The 22680-nt window shown below is 37.9% G+C and overlaps 2 protein-coding genes across 2 annotated transcripts in view; both read left to right on the top strand.

Moving 5' to 3' along the window:
• Positions 1-1646, top strand: part of LOC113892424 (pregnancy zone protein-like) — a 60881-nt gene extending 59235 nt beyond the window's left edge. Inside the window, exons 36-37 of the mRNA XM_027541261.1 lie at positions 767-808; positions 1441-1646. Of these exons, the coding sequence (XP_027397062.1) occupies positions 767-808; positions 1441-1463 (65 nt within the window). The 3' untranslated portion in view covers positions 1464-1646. The remainder of the gene's footprint in view (positions 1-766; positions 809-1440) is intronic.
• A 7503-nt stretch (positions 1647-9149) lies between these two features.
• LOC113892422 (alpha-2-macroglobulin) overlaps positions 9150-22680 on the top strand; it is a 72425-nt gene continuing 58894 nt past the window's right edge. The window contains exon 1 of the mRNA XM_027541260.1: positions 9150-9297. Coding sequence (XP_027397061.1) covers positions 9212-9297 — 86 coding nt within the window. The 5' untranslated portion in view covers positions 9150-9211. The remainder of the gene's footprint in view (positions 9298-22680) is intronic.

Raw genomic sequence — 22680 nt, 5'->3', positions numbered from 1 at the left:
AGCCTTGAAAGGAAAAAGATGACTAACCTAGGATAGTGTCACCATAACTGAAAGAAAACTCCACAATCTCTCACTGGAAGAAAGAGTGAGTTTATGATCACAGGATAATCTTATTCATAATACTTGTCCCCAAACAAGTATTAGAGTCATTCTTATAAACTGATCATAAAGCAATAAGGGGATCATTTCCTTCTAAATTCTCCTATGAAGTTGTTTGTTCTACACTGAATTATTCTAGAAAGGAAAGAAAAGCAGCAATAACTTAAAAAAAATACTTCTCAGTACTAATGTGTGCTATGAGACCCAAAATTTGATCTATTTTTCACCTGGGCCTTGGAGAGTCACAAATTTGGGGAAACTTTGTAATATATCAGGAAATTCTTTGATTTGCTCATGACTCTGAACTAGAAACTTACCAGCATCTTAGCATGCTGGTGGTGTTCCAACTTAACTCTTTCTTAGAAAAGAAAAGGTTCACAGCAGAAGGTACAACTCCAATAAGAAAAACATAATTGTGAAAAAGAGCTATACAGTGTCCTACAGAAAGACAGTTATCCATTTATGAACTTTGTATCCAAGCCCAACTTTCTGTTACTTCCCACCAAACAATCCCAAGTAGCTTAGTACAAAAGAAGTCCTTTTATTGGCTCTATAACTATGCTTTATACTTTCTTTCATAACTTACACAATTTATTTACAGTTAACTACTCATGTGCCTATTACTGCATGTCTGTCTTCACTCTGTCTCATTCTTTTTGCATTTCAGAGGAATTCACCATTGAAGAGTACAGTGTTCCCTGCAGTGCTGGTAAAGTATAGACAGTAAAATCTGATGCCAATGAAAAGAAAATAAATAAGCATTTGTTGTTTGAGTAAAGCTGCTTCTTGAGCATTCCCTTACCATATTATAAAACTCCTTGGTGAATCATTTATGAATTGAACTATCTCAGATGTATTATAGACTTTCACAGTAGGAAAAAATGTAAGTAAAATATAATTACATGTATCTAGGTTGACTTGTTTGAGGATGAATCACATATTTGCCACATATAAAAGCTAAATCATTTAATATTTAGTTTACATTTCTGTGCTCAGTGGTGATATATTTATCACCCATGGCCTTTCTGAGATGTTTCTAAACTTACACAAGTTAAAGTCAGGCAACTTTTCACTCTAAAATTGTCCATATAATACTGCACAAGAGATGTGATCTATAAGATGTTCCTTTTGGCTGATTGACAGGGTTCATCTTGACAATACAACACTTGCTATGGGACTTTCCACTCTCCACTTTAAAACATGGAAAAACTGAGAACAGCCTTATCAATAAAAATAAATAAGCATACTAAGTTCAAATATTTATCATTAAAATATGAAAAATTATTCATTTATTAGATCACAAAATTTTCCTAATATTTCTATCTTTTCTTTACTGTTTAGAATCTGAACATGGAAATGATTGAAGATGGTAACTTGTGGACCTCATCAGATGAACTGCTCCAGAAACAAAGAACAAAGACTTATTAGAAGAGAGGCCAGTGGGAGAAAGAAGGGACAGGAATTGGAAGTATGCTAAATTTGTATGTTGAATAAATTTATGACATTTATAACTCTTTTTATCAATATTATATTTTCCTTCTTATGTATCTATTCTCCACAGTGTTTTGTTGGTTTCTTTTTTTTTTTTTTGGCCACTCCACATAGCATGCAGGATCTTAGTTCCCCAACCAGGGATCTAACCCTTGCCCCATGCAGTGGAAGCACAGTATGTTAACCACTGGACCCCAGGGAAGTCCCTATAGTGTTTTTAAAAATACAGAAAAACTACACAAAGAGGTACACCAAAAAATCTGCAGATAATTAAAAATTAAATTCCAAAATCTGCTTTCCCAGAAGATGGGGGAAAGAAAACAATATTTCTAAATATTGGAAACAACCAAAATGTCCATCAAACTAGCTGTGGTACATCCATACCATGGAATACTACTCACTAATAAAGACAGACAAAGCACTGATACAAACAACAACTTGGATGGATCTCAAAAACTTTACACTGAGTGAAAAGAAATACAATTTCCAAAGGCACACTGTATGACTCCTTTCATAAAACATTCTTGAAATGGCAAAACCATGGAAATGGAAGATAAATGAATGGTTTCCAGGGGTTATGGGTGCTAGGGAAATGGGAAAAGGGGTGTGACTTACAAAGGGATTGCATTAGAGAGACCTTTGTGCTGAAGAAATCCTGCATTTGTGGAAGCAAAAGTCCTGGTTTGAATTTTTACATTTAATTCCATCTCAAGTTGTTTTGTTGTCTATTGTGTGCTATATGAGTTGATATCTAAATTGACTTTTTTCTCACTTATGTAGCCTTCTAATAGTCCCATTATCATTTATTAACCAATTCAATATTTCCCTGCTAATAAGAATGACTCATTTATCACAAATTAAAATATATATTTTAGATTTGTTTCTAAATGATTTATTCTATTTCACTGATTAACCAGTTTATTCTTTCATACATGCTAAAATATTTGAATCAATGTGGCTAAATGAAATGTTGTAATTATTCAGCTGTTCAGTTCTCACCTTTTCTTTGCAATACTAAGCTTATCATTTATTCCAGGTAAAATTTTGAAATTTTTTTATGATGTGAATTATCCCTATAGTCACATTGGGTATTGTCTGGAGATTCACTGAATACAGATAAATGTATAATGATTATGAATGTCAATTTTTTTTTTACAATATTTAGGCTTCCTTAGTCAGACACATTTTCTGAATTCACTTGTGAATTCTAATTCGGACTTAATTTCTGAATTTGGACTGAACTACAAAATGAAAATTAAAGATTAATTTCATGGGCATAAATAGCAAAAATAAGTTGAAAGAATAATAAAATGTATGCATGCATGTGTGCTTAAGTTCCCTCAGTCATGTCTGACTCTTTGCAACCCTGTGGACCCTAGCCTGCCAGGTTCCTCTGTCCATGGGATTTCCCAGCCAAGAATACTAGAGTAGGTTACCATGCCCTCCTCCAGGGGATCTTCTCGACCCAGGGATCGAACCCTCATCTCTTATGTCTTTTGCATTGGCAGGTGGGTTCTTTACCACTAGCGCCATCTGGGAAACCTGATAAAATGTATACAAATAGACAAATTAAAAGATAAGGGCAAAAATAAAATTACAAAATAAGTAAAGACTAGAACAATAATTGTCATTTTTTTATGAAAACCACTGAAAGGTTTTTAAAAGGAGAATTATTTCAGAGTTGTATTATAGGTAGTCCATCTTTTAGGCCATGGCAGGAAAAAGAAAGCAAGTTTTTTTTTTTCTGATCTTTCTGATTTCTGGTAGAGTCATTTGTTTAGAACTGTTCTCTTTTCATGCTTCTGATGGTTTAGCACAAATATCTCTCTTTTGACTTGTACAATTCCACACCTTAAAAAATTGTTTTTTCCCCATCTTCTGTACAGTCAGAGCTCTTTGAAAGCCAGACCTGTATCTTAATCATGTCTGCCACCTGTTCACCGAACACAGTTCTGGGAATATAGTAGACAGTGAAAAAAATGGGTCAGTGCTGAGTGAGCATATTCCCTCAAGCAGAGAGATAGAGGAGAAATGGAATAATGCAAAGGTTTTAGGACATACCAGTAGAGAAAATGAGCCAGAAAGACCATTTTCACTCAAACCTGACTTGAATTGCTTACTGTTTCACAAACACATAAAACAGATTTTCATACTTTTCCAAAGTCAGAGAAATAAGAAGAAGGAATTTTGGTTATTTATTAGGACTTGAGGTAAAATTTGCCAGCTTCCCAGGTGACTCAGTGGTAAGAATTCATCTGCTAATACAGGACACGAAGGAGACACGGGTTCGATCCCTGGGTCAGGAAAATCCCATGGAAGAGGAAATGGCAACCCACTCCAGAAAATAAAATAATTCATGATATAAATTAATAAATCTATGAGTCATGAATATTGCTAGACTTCAATGCAAATGTGGGTAAACAGACTGATTTATAAATTTTAATCTGTTCTAGTACAGCCTTTCAAAGAACGTTTATTAGTATTTAATACAAAGCAGAAGTATTGCTGAAAATCTTCCTTTTTTAATTGAAGTATAATTGATGTGCAATATTATGTTAGTTTCGGGTATACATCATAATGATTTGGCATTTAAATATAAAATGATCACCACAGTAAGTCTCATAACCATCTGTTACCATACAAAATTATTACAGTATTATTGACTATGTTCCTTATGCTATGTATTACGTCCCCATGACATTTATTTTATAACCAGTTTTGTACCTCTTAACCTCCTTCACCTGTTTCACCCAACCCCCCACCCACCCTTCTGGCAACCACCAGTTTCCTCTCTGTATTTATGAGTTTTTAGATTCCTCATACAAGCTGGATTGGCCCTGGTGGCTCAGACAATAAAGAATCTGCCTGCAATGTGGGAGACCTGGGTTTGATTCCTGGGTCAGGAAGATGCCCTGGAGAAGGAATTGGCAACCCACTCCAGTATTCTTGCCAGGAGAATATCCATGGACAGAGGAGCCTCGTAGGCTTAAGTCCACGGGGTCACAAAGAGTTGGACACAACTGAACAACAAACACACACATACAAGATCATACAGTGTTTGTCTTTCTCTGTCTGATTTATTCCACTTAGCATAATACATCTAAGTTCACTCATGTTGTCAAAATGGCAAGATTTCATTTTTTCTTTTAGCCAAGTAATATGCCATTCTTTAGCCATTTATCTATCAATGGACATTTAGATTGAATCCATAATTTAGCTATTGTAAATAATGCTGAAGTGAACATGAAGGTGGATATATCTTTTCAAATTAGTGTTTTGGTTTAAACTTTTAAGAACCTCTAGAATTTGAAAACAGTGACAGAGTTTATTTTCTTGGGCTCTAAAATCACTGCAGATGGTGACTGCAGCCATGAAATTAAAAGACTCTTGCTCCTTGGAAGAAAGAAAAGCTATGACGTATTTAAAAACAGATTAAAAGCATATTAAAAAGTAGAGACATTTCTTTGTTGACAAAGGTCCGTCTAGTCAAAGCTATGGTTTTTCTAGTAGTCATATATGGGTGTGAGAGTTGGACCATAAAGAAGGCTGAGCACGGAAAACTGATGCTCTTGAACTGTGATGTTGGAGAAGACTTTCAAGAATCCCTTGGACTGCAAGGAGATCAAACCAGTCAATCCTAAAGGAAATCAGTACTGAATTTTCATTGGAAGGACTGATGCTGAAACTGAAGCTCCAATATTTTGGCCACCTGATGCGCAGAACTGACTCACTGGAAAAGACTCTTCTGCTGAGAAAGATTGAAGGCAGGAGGAGAAGGGAACAACAGAGAATGAGATGGTTGGATGGCATCACTGACTCTATGGACATGAGTTTGCGCAAGCTCCAGAAGTTACTGATGGACAGGGAAGCCTGGCATGCTGCAGTCCACTGGGTCACAAAGAGTTGGACACGACTGAACGACTGAACTGAAAACTTGTGTTATTACCTGCAGTAACTACAAAGTCAGAGGAATTCCTCTCCTCTAGAAGCCTCCCCCGCCCAAATTCCCAAGATCCTTGGCCTGCCAGGAAACAATTTTCTTTGTGTATGAGCCTGGCACCCTATATGTCATACACCATGTCAGTTTCCTTTGAGGACTTTGTAAATATTGACTCCACCCATATTTCTCTATTGTGAGGTTGTCATGACTGATTAAATAAGAATTATTTTCAAAAATTATTTTTCTGGTAGGCCTTAATTACACAATCAGTCTGTCTAAATTATGTCTAGATTTTAAAAAAAGACATATTCTTATTAAACTAATGCAATTAACTATGTTGCCATGAAAATTATGGATATATTTTTACTTTTTCAGTAAGTTTTTGTTCTGAATTTTAAGAGAGTTAGTGCAAATCAGATACCATTTTTAAATGCTTTGTCTCCATCTACATACAGAAACAGAATCTACTAAATTGGGTGCTAGATATAGAGCAAAAAGGGGAAGGGCTTCCCTGGTGGCTCAGAGGTAAAGAATCCACCTGCCAATGCAGGAGACGCAGGTTCAGTTCCTGGTCCGGGAAGATCTCACATGCTGAGGAACAACCAAGTCTGCGTGCCACAACTGCTGAGCCTGTGTTCTAAAACCTTGGAGCCGCAACTACTGAAGCCTACATGCCTGAGAGCCTGTGCTCTGCAACAAGAGAAGTCTGAGCATCTCAAGCAGAAGAGTAGCCCCTACTCACTGAAACTAAAGAGAAGCCCACATAGCACGGCCAAAAATAAATAAAGTTTTTTTTAAAAGAAAGAGGAAGAACTTTCCCCAATATTTGTTAAAAATACATTTAAAAAATACCTTTGTGTGTATGTGTGTGTGTGTGTGTGTGTGTTGAGTTGCTCACTTGTGTCTAACTCTTTGCAATGCTTTTGGACTGTAGCCTGCCAGGCTCCTCTGTCCATGGAATTTTTCAGGCAACAATACTGGAGTGGGTTGCTGTTTCCTCCTCCAGGGGGATAAAGACTTATCATATTCTAAATAAATATCCACATTTTAATTTCCCTCCTTGTTCATTCAATCCTAGTAATTCTTATTCTGCTTGATCTTAGGCGAAGCATTCTTTTTCATGAAGTATATTTGCTTTTAAAGTTAAACATGTCCTAGAAAACCTGTCTTGTACTAGTACAAATAACCACAGTTAACCACTATCTTTACTATTTACTTGCCTTTACCAGTTAGATTTTTACTTACATACGTTTTCAAGTTATTAGTATATTTTCAGCTTAAAGAAGCCCATTTCCTATAAAGCTGGTTTTGTGGTGATAAACTCCTTTAGCTTTTGCTTCTATGGAAAACTTTTTCTCTCTCCTTCAGTTCTAAATGGTGGCCTTGCTGGGTAGAGATTCTTGGTGAGTTTTTTCCTTCACAACTTTAAGTATATCTTGCTACTCCCTTCTGACCTGCAAAGTTTCTGCTGAAAACTCAGCTGATAGTCCGATGGAAGTTCCCTTGTATGTAACAAGGTCTTTTTTTTTCTTTCTCTCTCTTGCTGTTTTTAAGATTCTCTCTTCAACTTTTGATTTTAATTATAACATGCCTTGATAGAGATCTCTTTGGTTCCTCTCATAAGGAACTCTTTGTGCTTCCTGTACCTGAATATCTGTTTCTTCCCCTTTGTTAGGGACGTTTTCAGCCATTATTTCTCAAGTTTTCAAGCTCTTTCTGTCTTCTCCTTTTGGGACTCCTTTAATGTGAATGTCATTCTGCTTGATGTTGTCCCATAGGAACTCTTTACCTGCCTCCACTCTTTCGACATTCTTTTTTCTCTTTGCTGCTCTATTTGGATGAGTTCCACTGCTCTTTCAGGTCACTGATCCTGTCTTCTGCTCCACTTCATCTTCCGTTGAACCCCTCGAGCCTATTTTCAGTTCAGTTATTATATTCTTCAGCTCTATGACTTCTGTTCAGCACTTTCTTATTTATCTTTGCTGAAGCTCTCACTGTGTTCATCCATTCTTCCTCAAGTTCAGTGAGCATTTTTCAACTATTCTTTTGAACTTTTTTTTCCAGATAATTTACGTATCTCCATTTTTAAAAATTTATTTATTTATTTTAATCAGAGGATAATTACTTTACAATATTGTGATGATTTTTGTCATGCATCAACATGACTCAGCCATAGGTATCTCCATTTTGTTAAGTTTTTTTTCTGAAGTTTTGTTTTGTTCTTTCATTTGAAGCATCTTCCCCCGTTTCCTCATTTTGCTTGACTCTCTGTGTTTGAGTCTGCATGCTAAGTAAAACAGCCCACTTTCCCACTGAAAGAGTGTCCTGCGTATGAAGTGAAACTTATCATTTATCCTCACCCTAGCTCTTGGTTGTCTCAAATCAGTGTGTTAAGCAGGCTGATTTATTCTTGACGGGTCCCAGTTGTTGAGGGTGTTTTAAGACCTGTCAGTGTTCCAGAAAGCTTGCTCCCAGAGTCAGTGCCTAGTTTCAGACAGATCGAAAGCCAGATCCTCAGGCAACAGCTGTTAAAGTACATACAGTCCTGTGGGTCTGCAATCCCTGCTGACCTCCAGACCAGGAGATCCGGGAGTGTTTCTGGGCAATAGTTGCCAGAACTAAGCCTTCCTCTGAGTTTATAAGCTCATTGCTGGAAGATCCCAGCAAGCCATGGCAAGGTCAGGGGACAATGCAACAATGGGAGGGTGCAAAGACTGCATCTTCCTGCCTATATTCCCTACAAGTGCGTCTGCAGCCCCTAGATGAGCGGCAGTGCTGAAGCCTGTCCCTAAGGTTGAAGCTCCGGGACAAGTAAATGTCTTTTTCACAGGCAGACTATGGGTAGTTTTTTTTCTGCTGTCTGCGCAATGCCCTGGGTGTGACAGCCTGCCTAGAACTATCTTTCCAACCATTACAGACCTGTGAGGCCCGGGGAGGTTAGTCCCTCCGGCCACCAGCACCAGGTGATCAAGAGGTGCCCTGTGCGAACTGTGTCTACTGCTCAGCCCTAGCAAGTCTGCAGAAAAATGTTGAGGGTGGGGTGGATCCACAGTGTTAGTGATACAGGGGAAGTATGTTGGGAGCAGGGCTTGGCTGCAGCTTGAGGAAGGCTAGAAGAGAGTGGTAGATGGGTGGGTCGTGATGAAGTGAGGGGGATGGAGAAGACGGGGAGAACACCTGCAATTTTAGTCAAGCACAAGCATTTCTTTTGAATTACTTTCTCCAGAGCTGCTTACTCAATCCTCTGTCAAGAAGTCCCCCTAAAGTCATTGAATGAGTTACTGGCATAATGACACATCCCTTGACCTTCAAAGGTAGCTTTCTTTGACACCTACTTGCAAGAATTTTGAAGGAGTTGAAGAAGGATGGGTTGAAAGTTCCTCCTCCGGAGCTTTGCTGTCAAAGTTAAAGAAGGTTAATTCTCCCTGGAACATAAATTTTTATTGTCTGGAAATGACTCAGAGCCTGTCAGACAGAGTTTAGCCTTGAGACTAATGAAGCAATCGCTGAGAGCATCAACCCTTTCGGGAAATCTGTGTCCAACCATGAACTCCATTTGGAGGCACTAGGTGGAGCTTGTCTGCAAATAGCATATAAAGTCTGCTAAATTTGAAAGGTCTCAAGGACCAGGCTGAGGGCAGGAGCTGGGCACGACACGGTGCCTGCGGTTTGTCCCTCACTATGGGGGAAGGCAGACTTCTTCACTCATGTCTCCTGCTACTTCTCGTCATTCGGTTTGCTACCAGCGCCTCAGATTCTGTGGAACCGTAAGTCTCACCCAACATCTCTTCCTCAATAATGTTTTTTTATTTCAGTCTCTCCCTTATATCTTTGCTTTGCCTTTCCTAGTTATTGCTACCCTTTCATTCCTTAAGATACCTTAAAATTATAAGAAAGTATTATATTTTTTATTTCACTTATTCTATATTCTTGAAGTCATGTTTTTCATGGGGTCAATAATAGTCATAAACACAATAAGTAGTCATTAGGAAGCATGACAAACCTCAGACCCCACCCTCACAGAATCATTCTTTCAGGTGAAAGGTATGGACTATAAAAATATTTAAAATGTACAGTTGGGAGTAATTAAACTCATATTGCAGATTATATGTACACAGAAGGTAAGGAACGTGTTAAATTATATCACAGGCATATAATTTGCACAATTCATACCATGGAAAACTGACAATTTGATTTCTCCAACAAATAAATTGTCTCAGAATCAGAAGCAGAGACCACCTATAAAATTAGAAAGATTTAAAAGGCATATCAATCAATTAATCAATCACAATGTATAGGCCTAATTTTGATAATGATTTCAAAGACATCTTTTAAAACATAATGACATCTGTGATGACCTGGAGGGGTGGGATGGGGGCGTGGGAGGGAGGCTCAAGAAGGAGGGGTTATATGTACACATTTGGCTGATCCATGTTGTTGTACAGCAAAAACTAATGCAACACTGTAGAGCAATTTACTCCAATAAAAAAACATGACATTTTAATAAAGAATTATAAATTTGCACTGGCTGAATATTTAAATATGGATGATATTAAAAAATTTTGTTAAATGTTTAGGTACCATAATGTAGCATGTTTTAGTTTAAAAATAATCCTTTCCTTCTGGAAATATATGTTGAAATATTTTGGAGTTTTGCTTCAAAATGATAATGGGAAAGGTGAGGTGGTTAGGAGGTGAATGTAGATGGAATGTGGATATGGTATAGCTAAGGTAAGAGTGCGCGTAGATGTCCTTGGATGTTAGAACTGGGTATTGAGAGTCTAGTGGTTCATTATATTAATACAATACTGTGGATATAGACTTTTAGTATATTTAGAACAGTTAGATAAACAGATAAAGAATATGTGTACATATATACATGGAGAGTTTTATATATTTACAAAAAATATTCCCCATTAAAATTTACACAGGATTGGTGATTTCTCACTTTACATATAAAAGATGCCTTGCAGATAAATTATAAACCAGAAAGATTTTCAATGTGGTCATGGGTGACTGGTAGCCAATCATTAGGATTATTTTTGAGGGTAACTTTAGCATTTCTGTTCAAATGATGCTTTTAAAAACTATTACTACTACCACTACTTTTAAAGACTACTATTTTTCTGAGTGGAACCTATGTCAGGAGAGCAGGATAAAAGCCTATTAAAAACATATTATAAAAATAATAACATTGTGTATATATTTGGATTCATTTATTATTTTGTTTAATTTTATGTATGTTTGAAATGCTCCATCATAAAAACTTTAAAATTAAAAGGAAGTAACAATGAAAGTTACAAAACATTTAGAACTGAACAAGAATTAAAACATTTTATGTCAAAATACCTGATTTATTTGTTTAAATATCTAGTACACATGGAAGTACATTTTATAAAACCTAAACATTATATGAATTAAAAAATCAAGAAAGGTTGTTATATGAATGAAATGAGCTAGAAAAATGGGGGGGAAAGCAATATATAAAGAGTGTTGACAGTGAATTGTGAAGAACAGAAGTTAATAAAATGAAAGTCAACAAAATGATAGAATCAAGAAAACAAAAGTCTGTATTCTAAAGATTAATAAAACATATAAATGGTAAATTTTGAAAGCCTCAATGAAAAATATAATGTTGAGAGTCCCTTGGACTGCAAGGAGATCCAACCAGTCCATTCTGAAGGAGATCAGCCCTGGGATTTCTTTGGAAGGAATGATGCTAAAGCTGAAACTCCAGTACTTTGGCCACCTCATGTGAAGAGTTGACTCATTGGAAAAGAGTATGATGCTGGGAGGGATTGAGGGCAGGAGGAGAAGGGGACAACAGAGGATAAGATGGCTGGATGGCATCACTGACTCGATGGACATGAGTTTGGGTGAACTCCAGGAGTTGGTGATGGACAGGGAGGCCTGGCGTGCTGCAATTCATGGGGTCACAAAGAGTCGGACACGACTGAGCGACTGAACTGAACTGAACTGAGAAGAACAAAAATTATACAAATTATCAAACGTGAGGACAGAATATTTTGAAAAATTGAATAAACCAGAAATGAAAGTGAATTAGGAGTAAAAAATAATCCTTCACTTACAAAAGACAGCATAACAATATTTTACAGAAAAATTTCATCATACTTTCAAGGAAATGATAATCCCAATCCTAAAAACAATATTTAGAGAGCAGAAAAAGAATACCTATATAAATTATTTTAAGTTTAATATCATAAGAATCACACAAAAAAGAAAATTAAATATCAATCTCATGTATGGACTGCCAATTTGTTACAGCTGTGTATTTAGTTGATTTTACATTAGCTGCTAAAACAATAAACCCTAAAACTCAGTGACAAAGCACAATAACCTAACTTTGTCATTTTCATGTGTGTCACTTCCAAATACTTATCCATCAAACAGTGATATAAAGGTGCCCACAGGAAGTTTTAATACAGCAAACCTGGATATGACATACATGACATTTACTTATGCTCCATTAGCCAGAACTCAGTTGCATGATGAGACAGTCTTTCTGTGTATTCAGGAGGAAAAGGAAAGAAACTCAGTGCAACACTAGCCAGTCTCTGCTACAAGTCATGTGTGTGTGTGGGTATGTGTGCTGTGTTGCTATGTGTTCCAGTTATCTACCTAGAGTGTAATGAATTAAAACAATACTTTATCATTTTTCTCTCATGGTTTTACGGTTTGACCAGGTTCACCCAACAGGGCATTATTTGCTTTGGTTCTCTCTTGCAGTTGAAGTCAGATGTTGGCTAGGGCTTTGGTCCTCTGAAGATTCAACTGGACTGGGTATCCAAGATGGCTCCTCAGATGGCATGCAGTTCGTGCTGGCCATCACCTGGTGGCTCATCTAGAAATGCTGCCCAGAGTGTTGGCACATGTCCTCTCCAAATGGCTCAGGACTTGGAGTGGGATTCCAGGAGACTGTGTCCCATGTATTAATAAGCATTCTAGGGAATGGGGCAGAACCTGAAGAGCTTCTTGTGCCTAGCTTTGGAAGTCACATAGTACCACTTCCGTCACTACCCTTTTTCAAAAGCAAGGCATAGGGCAAGGAGAGGGACCCACATAAGCCTGAGAATACTGAAAGGCATGGTTTATTAAGGAACAATCTCTAACCACTAAGCTTTCATAATCTTCCATAAGCCCCCCACTGATTTGCATCTTGCTTCCATGTTAAAAAAAAAAAAACTCATCCATGTTCCCCTCCAACACTTGATGTCTTGTCATATGATGACATCAGCCTCAGGCTTGAAATCCAGCATCTAAATTAGGTCCAGCTATAGATGAGACTCCTTGGGGGTCATCTGCTCAATTTCAGTTCCTTTAGTGTAGTTCTCACTACACTTGTGATTATGGTCTACAATAAGGCTAAGTAGAACAGTTTCTCATGCTGCTTCTGTGAACTAAACAGAAATGTTAGTTATCTACCACCACTCTGGGGACAATCCCAGGACAACTGTGACAGATACTTCTATTCAAAAAGGTGGAGCACGGGAGGCCACTCCAGTTCATGGTCCATAGCACTCTGAAATCTGACCAGGCAGTTGTCACCAGTTCTCTGATTAGGGTTGTCTTGCTTCCTCAGAGTGGTTCTCTGTGACTCTGGAATCCACTCTACACTCTAATTCATCCTTTATTTCCCATGAGAAAAGGCATATGTTTTCAGCTGAGATATGCTCTCAGTCTTCTTCTAGTCTGTAGATGTTTGAGGGCTCTGAAATCTCCTTTTCCCTTTGAACCATCTCTGTCCTTTGAAGTCCCATCTGGAAGTGCTTCTGTTAGTACAATTCTTTTAAATGTCATGGTTACATATTAGTTTTAATGAGATTTATTCCATGAGACAAAACCAATACCCACAAACCTCTCCAAAAGGCATATCTCTTCCTTAGGTCACCTACAAGGCTCCTATGAACTAGATTATTAGAATTCCTGTTGTCTAGCAAATACAGTCAGAGAGGAATACCCTTAAATTTCTCAGAAATCATTTTTTTCTATTCAAAAGTAACTGCTAGGCATAACTTTATTTAGTTCTGAACCTTAATGTTGGATGCTACAGTCAAAACTTTGACTTTATTTTTATCCCAAAGTACATTGATTCTGTACTTTGATTTTTATTTTGGGTTTGATTTTTCTCATGATACCCAGGAATAAATGTGAAAGAAATGTTTAAAATATATATAAGAAAAAAATTTAAATAGTAATGAAGAACACAAAAAAAGGACTTGAACAAATGTTATTTAATAAAGCATCCTATATTTTTGGATAGGTTAAAAGTCAGCATCATGAAAATGTCAAATGTCAATACTCCCTAAATTTATTTACATTTTATGTAATCTTAGCTCAAAAACCATTAGGATCAGAGATGCTGATTCTAAAATCCACATTAAAAAAACCCCATTAAGATAGGTGACATTTTATATATGTGTGTCTGTCTGCCTATGTGTCTATCTGTCTACCCCTGGTTCCCAGCATAGCACTCCTAAAAATCCCCTTGGAATTTCCTAAGTGATAAGAGTACTTAGAGCATGTTTTATTTGAAGTTTTGCCCTTTGACCCAAGTTCCTGACACAGATCTCCTAAATCCACTGGGATTTTTTAGATAAGAGATATTTTCTTCTAAAGAGGCAACTGTTGGTGGGCTCCTGGATAGCTTCAGAATGGGAGCTGGGCACCAGAAAGAGAAAACCATGATTAGAATCTATTTCCCTTCAAAATAATGGCTTCACTGTCTACATCTCAGTGTTCTGGGCTGCCACACCCCCTGCTGTTTCATCCTTATGTATGTATAATTCCTCGTTAATTGCATTTAATTTGCAAGAATCATCTATCAACCTGAGCTGGTTGTGTCTCCTTTTCAGCCCTACTGTGGGTTTCTATTTTCGTGCATGCGTGCTAAATCACTTCAGTTGTGTCTGACTCTTTGCGATCCTTTGGACTGTAGCCCACCAGGCTCCTCTGTCCATGGGATTCTTCAGGCAAGAATACTGGAGTGGTTTGCCATGCCCTCCTCCAGGGGATCTTCCTGACCCAGGGATCGAACCCGAGTCTCCTGTGGCTCCTACATTGCAGGTGGATTTTTTTACCGCTGAGCCACGGGGGAAGCCCATCTCTGTTTTCAGCATCCTTTAAATGACCCATTAAGCAAAGGAAAGGAGAGAAGTTTCACTTGATTCAGAAACTCAGTTTTGTTTCCATTGCAGGCCTTTTGGTCAGAGAATTCTTAACCTACACAATATACTTGTGAAGGAATTTTGTCCATTCATTTTTTATTTTTATGTGAGGTCTTCTCTTTCTCTTTCTTTTTTGGTAGGAAAATAAAATATTGATATAATTTTATATTTGCATGGTATTTTAAACATCTCAGAGATGTTTCTATACATCTCATTTTTTTTTCTAAACTGTTGCAGAGAAAAAGCCAGCAGCAGCATGAGAAACTGTTCTACTTAGCCTTATTGTAGACCATAATCACAAGACACAGAATTTCACAATGGGAAACGTGAAAGAAATCTCTGAAAATGATCCAAAAGATCTGAATTAGAATGTAAGAAAGAATTTTGTTTGAAACAAGGGATTTCTCAATCATAGAGAATACATAGGCCGACAAGAGACAGGGTAAGAGGGCAGGGCAGTTAGAAGTCTAAGAATTCTCTCCCTAATCCAGACCACTTTTTAAATTTCGTCTTCATATTTTCCAAAGAGAGAAGAAGCTGTGTTCTGGTCTTTTTCCTCAAATGATGTGTTTAATACCACTTATTACTACGCATTTTGATCCCTTTCTCATAAGGTGAAAGATTGCTCATGTATTTTTTCATAAGGAATGGTAGAAATGGTAGAAACAGGAAGCAAAGATAGTCACATTCTCCCAACATATCACTACTCCCCAGGTGGTGGGGGCGGGGGTGGTGGGGCGGAACAGTTAGGTTTCAATACTAGTGCTCTTTATTGAATCCTGGGATTAAAATTCCAGATTTCCAGAACCATATGTTTGCTTGCAGAAGCAGGAAAGATATGTGTGTGGGACAGTAACAGCACTTCCAAACAAGAACCAAAGAAGAAATTGGAAGAAGGGTCATTTTAACTATTGTACAAGAAAATCACACAGATCAGCAGAAGTCTCTACACTAATTTTTATTCAATAATACGAGGTTATGGAACTATATATATGAAAACAGGAATTTCTCAAATAATAACAAGATGAGCCTGCTTTTCCCCTTTCCTTTATCTTTTTTTTTTTCTTTTTCCCCCCAAACAGTTACATGGACAAATCTTAACTGAAACTATACAAGTTCACATTTCTTTTCCCAAAGTAAGCAAAATACCTCTGTTTTCCCAGCATTTTTCCCTTCTTAATGTGGAAGAATAATTTACGAAAATGTTAAAGACTATTTTGGTTTCACGACTGCAAAGGATTTGAAAAGATTGTAATCTGTGCTGATTCTTATCCTATGGTTTTTTTTTTTTTTCCCCTTCCCTATTTCCAAGTGTAGCCACGTCCTTGTGGCCTTTCTCCTTAAGAATTTTCAAGCTTAGAAGCAGAGGTTGCTTAAAGATACTATGCAAAAGCCCTGGCACTTGGGCAAATCACTCGAGGTGCTCCTGAGGAAGAAGAAAAAGAAGTCTTTTGCAGAGACGTTAAAGCGAAGCCCCACTGCAGCCAGGATGGGAAGGGAGTTTGCAGGAGAATGGATATATGTATATGTGTGACTGAGTCCCTTTGCTGTTCACCTGAAACTATCACAGCATTGTTAATCGGCTATATCCCAATACAAAATCAAAATCTTTCTTTTTTTTTATAAAAGAGAGAGAGAGAAGCCCCACTGGCAGAAAGAAATCAAAACCAGGACGTGAGTGGAGCTCATGGGACCCAGGGGAGTGGGCACTGGGTCACCTCCATCATTGCACTCAGGGTAATAGACAGGACCTCTGAGCTAAGTAGCTGTGTGAGGCACATTCTGGACCACAGAGCTCTCAGTCTCAGGAAATATTCCCGCGTCCAGATAGAGCATAGAAGCAGCCAAGTAGCCAGGCTTCAAAATGGCTGAAGGGCTGGACAATGGCGTGGTCATATGAGGAGTAACCAGTTTCATGCAAAGACAAAAGCAGCTTCCCAAATATTCTGTTTGACAAACCCCAGTGTGGGGAAGGCTCTAATAAAAATGAAGATTAAGTCTCATTAAGAATTTTAGAAGAATGAAAGCAGAGTCAGATTTAATTCAATTCCCAAATGGCACTAGTGGTAAAGAGCCTGCCTGCCAACGTAGGAGACTTAAGAGACACAGGTTCGATCCCTGGGTCAGGAAAATCCCCTGGAGGAGGGCACGGCAACCCACTCCAGTATTCTTGCCAGGAGAATCCCAGACAGAGAAGCCTGGTGGGCTAGGATCTGCACGGTAGCAAAGGGTCAAACACAACTGAAGCAACTTAGCATAAACGCACAAAGCAAGTAAAGCAATGTTATATTTCTTTTTGTGATTGAAGTGCAATTGACCTACAATGCTATGTTGGTTCCAGACACACAACACGGTGATTTGATATTTCTATACAAAATGATCACCACAATAAGTCTACTTGCCATCTGTCACCATAAAAAAATATTACAATATTATTGACTATATTCCCCATAAATGTTGTACATTTCATCCACAAGACTCATTTCTTTTCTCACTAGAAGTTTGTGCCTCTTAATCTCCCACACTTGCTTCACTAATTCCCCCTACTCCCCTCCCCTAGCAACCACTTGTTTGCTCTCTGTATCAATGAATTTGTTTCAGTTTTCTTATGTTTGTTCACTTCTCTCTTTTTTTAAATTCCACATGTAAGTGAAATTATATGGCATTTGTCTTTCTCTGTTTGACACATTCCACTTAGCATAATATCCTCCAGGTACATCCATGTTGTTGTAAATAGTAATATTTCATTCTTTAATGTGGCTGAGTAATATTCCTTTGTATTTGTATGTCACATTTTCTTTATCCAATCACCTGTCAATGGACACTTGGGTTGCTTCCATATCTTGGCTATTGTATATAATACTGCAATGAACATAGGGGAGCATATATCTTTTCAAATTAGTGGTTTTGTTTTCAATAGATAAATACTCAGGAATGGAATTGCTAGATTATAAGGACAGTAAAAGGATAACAAAGGAATACTATGAACAATGCATTGCCCACAAATTTAATAATCTAAATGAAATAGACTAACTTCTTGAAAGGCCACTTTTCCCAAAACTCCTACAAGGAGAAATAGACAATTCAAACTGACCTATATCTATTGAAGATATTGAATCAATAATTAATAACCTTGCAAAACAGAAACCATCAGGCCCAGATAGGTTCACTGGTGAATTTATCAAACATCTAAGGAAAGAGTTATCCCAATTATCTTCAGTCTCTTTCAAAAGATAGACAAGGAAATATTTTCTAACTCAATTTATAAGCCCAGGATTAACATAATACTAAAACTGTACCAAGGCAATACGATAAAATAAAACTACAGAACAATATTTCTTATGGGCATAAGTGCAAAAATCTTTAAAAAAAAATAGTAGATCATATCCAACAGTGTATAAAAGAATTATACACAATAACCAAGTGGAATTTATCACAGTTATGCAAATCTGGTTAAATATTTGAAAATCAATTAGTGTAACCCATTACATCAATAGGCTAAAGAAGAAATTGATATTACATGGTATCAGTAGATACAGAAAAAAGCAGTTAATAAAATCCAACACCCATTCGTGATAAAAAAAACAAAAGTGAAAGTCGCTCAGTTGTGTCCAACTCTTTGCAACCCCATGGACTATCCATGGAATTCTCTAGACTAGAATACTGGAATGGGCAGCCTTTCCCTTCTCCAGGGGATCTTCCCAACCTAAGGATTGAACCCATGTCTCCCTCATTGCAGGCAGAGTCTTTACCAGCTGAGACACAAGGGAAGCCCAAGAATACTGGAGTGGGTAGTCTATCCCTTCTCCAGATCTTCCTGACCCAGGAATCAAACCAGGGTCTCCTGCATTGCAGGCAGATTCTTTACCAACTGAGCTATCAGGGAAGCCCTAAAAAACAAAACCACTCAGCAAAACAGAAACAGAGGAGAACTTCCTCAACATGATAAAAAAAAAAAAAAATTTACTAGAAACTTACAACTTATATCACACTTACTGGTGCAAAACTAAAATTTTCCCACTAAGAGAAACAAAGGAAGTATATTCCCTCTTATCACTTTTTTCCAATATCATATTAGAAGTTCTAACTAATGCAATAAGACAATAAAAGGAAATTAAAATTACACAGATTGAGAAAGAATAAATATCACTCCTGTGATATTAGTCATGGGAGTTTTTTTGTTGTTGTTGTTGTTATTTCTTTCAGATCACTACATACAGCAGTAATAAGAAGGTTGCAGGATACAAAGTTAATATAAAAAGTCAATTGCTTTCCTATACACCAGAAATGAACAAGTAAACTTTAGAATTTAAAAGCACAATACCATTTACATTAACAACCCCACCAAAATGAAATAATTAGGTATAAACTTAACAAAATAAACACATATGATGCTAGAACAACTGGACATCCACATGCAAAAAAAAAAAAGAAAATGAAGGAATCTACACACTTTTCAAAGAAAATTAACTCAAAATGTATCATAGACCTAAATGTAAAATACAAAACTTCAAAACCCTAGAAGACAACACAGAAGAAAATCTAGGTGACATTAGTTATATTGATGACCTTTTTTGATAACAAAGCAAAGGCATTATCCATGAAAGAAATAATTGATAAGCTAAACTTCATTATGATTAAAAATCTGCTCTGTGAAAGACTCTGTCAAGAAAATGAGAAGACAAGCTACAAACAGACCTATCTATTTATTTTAACTAGATATAATACTAATTAAGCAACCCCTGAAGGAATTTATCCTCACAGAATAAATAGCATTTTAGCAAGATAATCCTATTTATCTGTCTAGACTTGTCTGTTTATTTTTCCTTAATTGTGTTTATTTTATAAGCAGCACTGGTTCCTAAAGTAAATTTGAAAAATGTAGCAAACCACTAAAGAAGTATTGGATTGGCCAGTGAAAATCATGTCTCTACCTCTTCCATTGTTTTCTGAATAAGTCAGCCCAACACCAGTAGATAGAGATAGGTAAGACATGTCACACTGAGTTGAAGAGAGTTAAGATAGTAGATAGTACGGTGTACAGCTCCTAAAAGGATGAAAAGAATGTTCACAAAGAAAGTAGCCTGGCTCAATAGCATATTAGAAGTTCTGGCTAATGCAATAAGACAATAAAAGGAAATTAAAATTACACGGATTGAGAAAGAATAAATATCACTCCTGTGATATTAGAGTTGGAGCAAGATGAGGTGGGTGTCCTTATGGAGGGTTAGTCTACGTGTGGGGCATCAGAAGCCTAACAGAGTATGTATCAATTTATCTACATGTGTATGTATGTTTAAACATGCATAACTCCATAGCTCTTTTGCTAAGAAAGTCTAGGAGTAGGGGCACCCTAAAAATAAAGGGCATACCTACATCCCAATTCTTGATTTCTAATGCCATTCGCTAAAAGAAAAAAAAAAAAAAAAACATAGTAAAGGAAAATTATAAGATAAGCTTGAAATATCTTGGGTCAGAAGATAAGTAGTTGCCCAAGATTAATTGAGGACATGCCAATAGGACCCAGGAGTCAGCTTAAATGGATTTTTACTCGCCAAATCTGAGACTATTTGAGCATCAAAATAAACAATGAAATAATAGATTATAACCCATTATACAAAAGAGGAAAACATGACTCTTCTGGCAGAAACAAACACATTGAAATTTTGATGAGAAGTAGGTATGTGTGTGTTAGTTGCTCAATTGTGTCCAACTATTGGTGACCCAATGGACTATAGCCTGCCAGGCTTCTCTGTCCCTGAGAAGTAGGTAGGTAGGTGGCAAAGAGTCGGACATGACTGAGCGACTAAGCACACAGCAGGACGTTTATACAGTCTGATAGTATCCCCATAAAATATTAGTTACAAGGCAAAACATAAACTCACAGACAAGAAGTATGGCACATAACACCTTAATCAAGTGATTGGATTTAACATTGCCCCAAATGAAAGAAACTTAACCATGTGCTACCTGACAGGGTTATAATAAGAACACAGCACCACCCTGGGATATCCCATCTGAAGATGTACATGCCTTCTGGATACCTCTACCTGGATGTCTTACAACCACGTCAAACTCTTGCCGCCTCCTCACTTTTCCTCTCCTCACGTATGAACTGTCTTGGCAATGGCATTATCATCACTTAGCTAAATATGCTCTCCCTATCTCCTTCTAAATCCTAATCTGAAGCACCATTGTCTCCCACCACTGCAAGAATAATCTTTTTGGTGTGACATCAGCATCATGGTGGTTGAGATGCTCTCTTTATCGCTCCCCTTCAGTCTACCACCAGGAAAACATCTGCAACTCAGCAAAGGTGCCTCCATCCAATACACCAGGACATCAGAGGATTTCACACATCTGTACGTTAAAGGTGGGTGGGCTGGGGCACATAGAGGAGGCAAAGCCAGGAGACCACTGGAAGCCGTGCCTGCCATTCTGGATCACCAGACTTGGTGGCTGAGCCCACAGCCCCACACAAGCTGGTAGCATCAGGAGAAGTGCACATGACACTGACCTTCTGGGTGCAGATGCGCCCATGGCCACAGGGAACTGAACAGCATGGCAGCAGGGCCTGAGATCCTCTCCCTCCAGCCACAGAGGTACCTGTAACTCCACCTTTGACACACACAGTGGCAGCATCCATGACCCAACAACTCCGGTCATGGTAGAGACACTCATGATTCTGGATTCCCCACACACACAGCACACAGCACCAGAGCCTATGCCCCAGGAGGCCTTGGACGAGGCATAGGCACCTGTCATCCTGGTGCCCCAGGTGGTGCTGCCGGTGACACTGGAGCAGCAAGGTACCCACAATCCTGGATGCAACAAGAGCAGTGACAGTAATGGCACTGGGCAACACCACTGACAAAGGCAGAGGAGGGTAGAAAGTGCCTTTAAAAAAATAGAGAGGGACTTCCCTGGTGGCCCAGTGGCTACGACTCCCAATGCAGGGGGTCTGGTCTCAATCCCAGGTTACAGAACTGAATCCCACATGTCACAGCTAACAGCACAGCCAAATAAATAAATAAATACATTTTTAAAAATAGAGAAATGTGAGTTACACAGTTGTGAGTAAATTCATAGCTTAATTCACTGTCAAATTACTATACTAGAATGTTAATAAATACATTTTAACTTGGAAAATGACCTGCCTCTTGAGAAACCTATATGCAGGTCAGGAAGCCACGGTTAGAACTGGACATGGAACAACAGACTGTTTCCAAATAGGAAAAGGGTTACGTCAAGGCTGTTTATTGTCACCCTGCTTATTTAACTTATATGCAGAATACATCATGAGAAACACTGGGCTGGAAGAAGCGCAAGCTGGAATCAAGATTGCCAGGAGGAATATCAATAACCTCAGATATGCAGATGACACCATCCTTATGGCAGAAAGTGAAGAGGAACTAAAAAGCCTCTTGATGAAAGTGAAAGAGGAGAGTGAAAAAGTTGGCTTAAAGCTCAATATTCAGAAAACTAAGATCATGGCATCTGGTCCCATCACTTCATGGCAAATAGATGGGGAAACATTGGAAACAGTGTCAGACTTTGTTTTGGGGGGCTCCAAAATCACTGCAGATGGTGACTGCAGCCATGAAATTAAAAAATGCTTACTCCTTGGAAGGAAAGTTATGACCAACCTAAATAGCATATTCAAAAGCAGAGACATTACTTTGCCAACAAAGGTCCGTCTAGTCAAGGCTATGGTTTTTCCAGTAGTCATGTATGGATGTGAGAGTTGGACTGTTAAGAAAGCTGAGTGCCAAAGAACTGATGCTTTTGAACTGTGGTGTTGGGGAAGACTCTTCAGAGTCCCTTGGACTGCGAGGAGATCCAACCAGTCCATTCTGAAGGAGATCAGCCCTGGGATTTCTTTGGAAGGAATGATGCTAAAGCTGAAACTCCAGTACTTTGGCCACCTCATGCAAAGAGTTGACTCATTGGAAAAGACTCTGATGC

This window comes from Bos indicus x Bos taurus, chromosome 5, assembly GCF_003369695.1.
Source record: "Bos indicus x Bos taurus breed Angus x Brahman F1 hybrid chromosome 5, Bos_hybrid_MaternalHap_v2.0, whole genome shotgun sequence".
Classification (NCBI taxonomy): Eukaryota; Metazoa; Chordata; class Mammalia; order Artiodactyla; family Bovidae; genus Bos; species Bos indicus x Bos taurus.
This window is presented reverse-complemented; position numbering and strand designations above follow the sequence as displayed.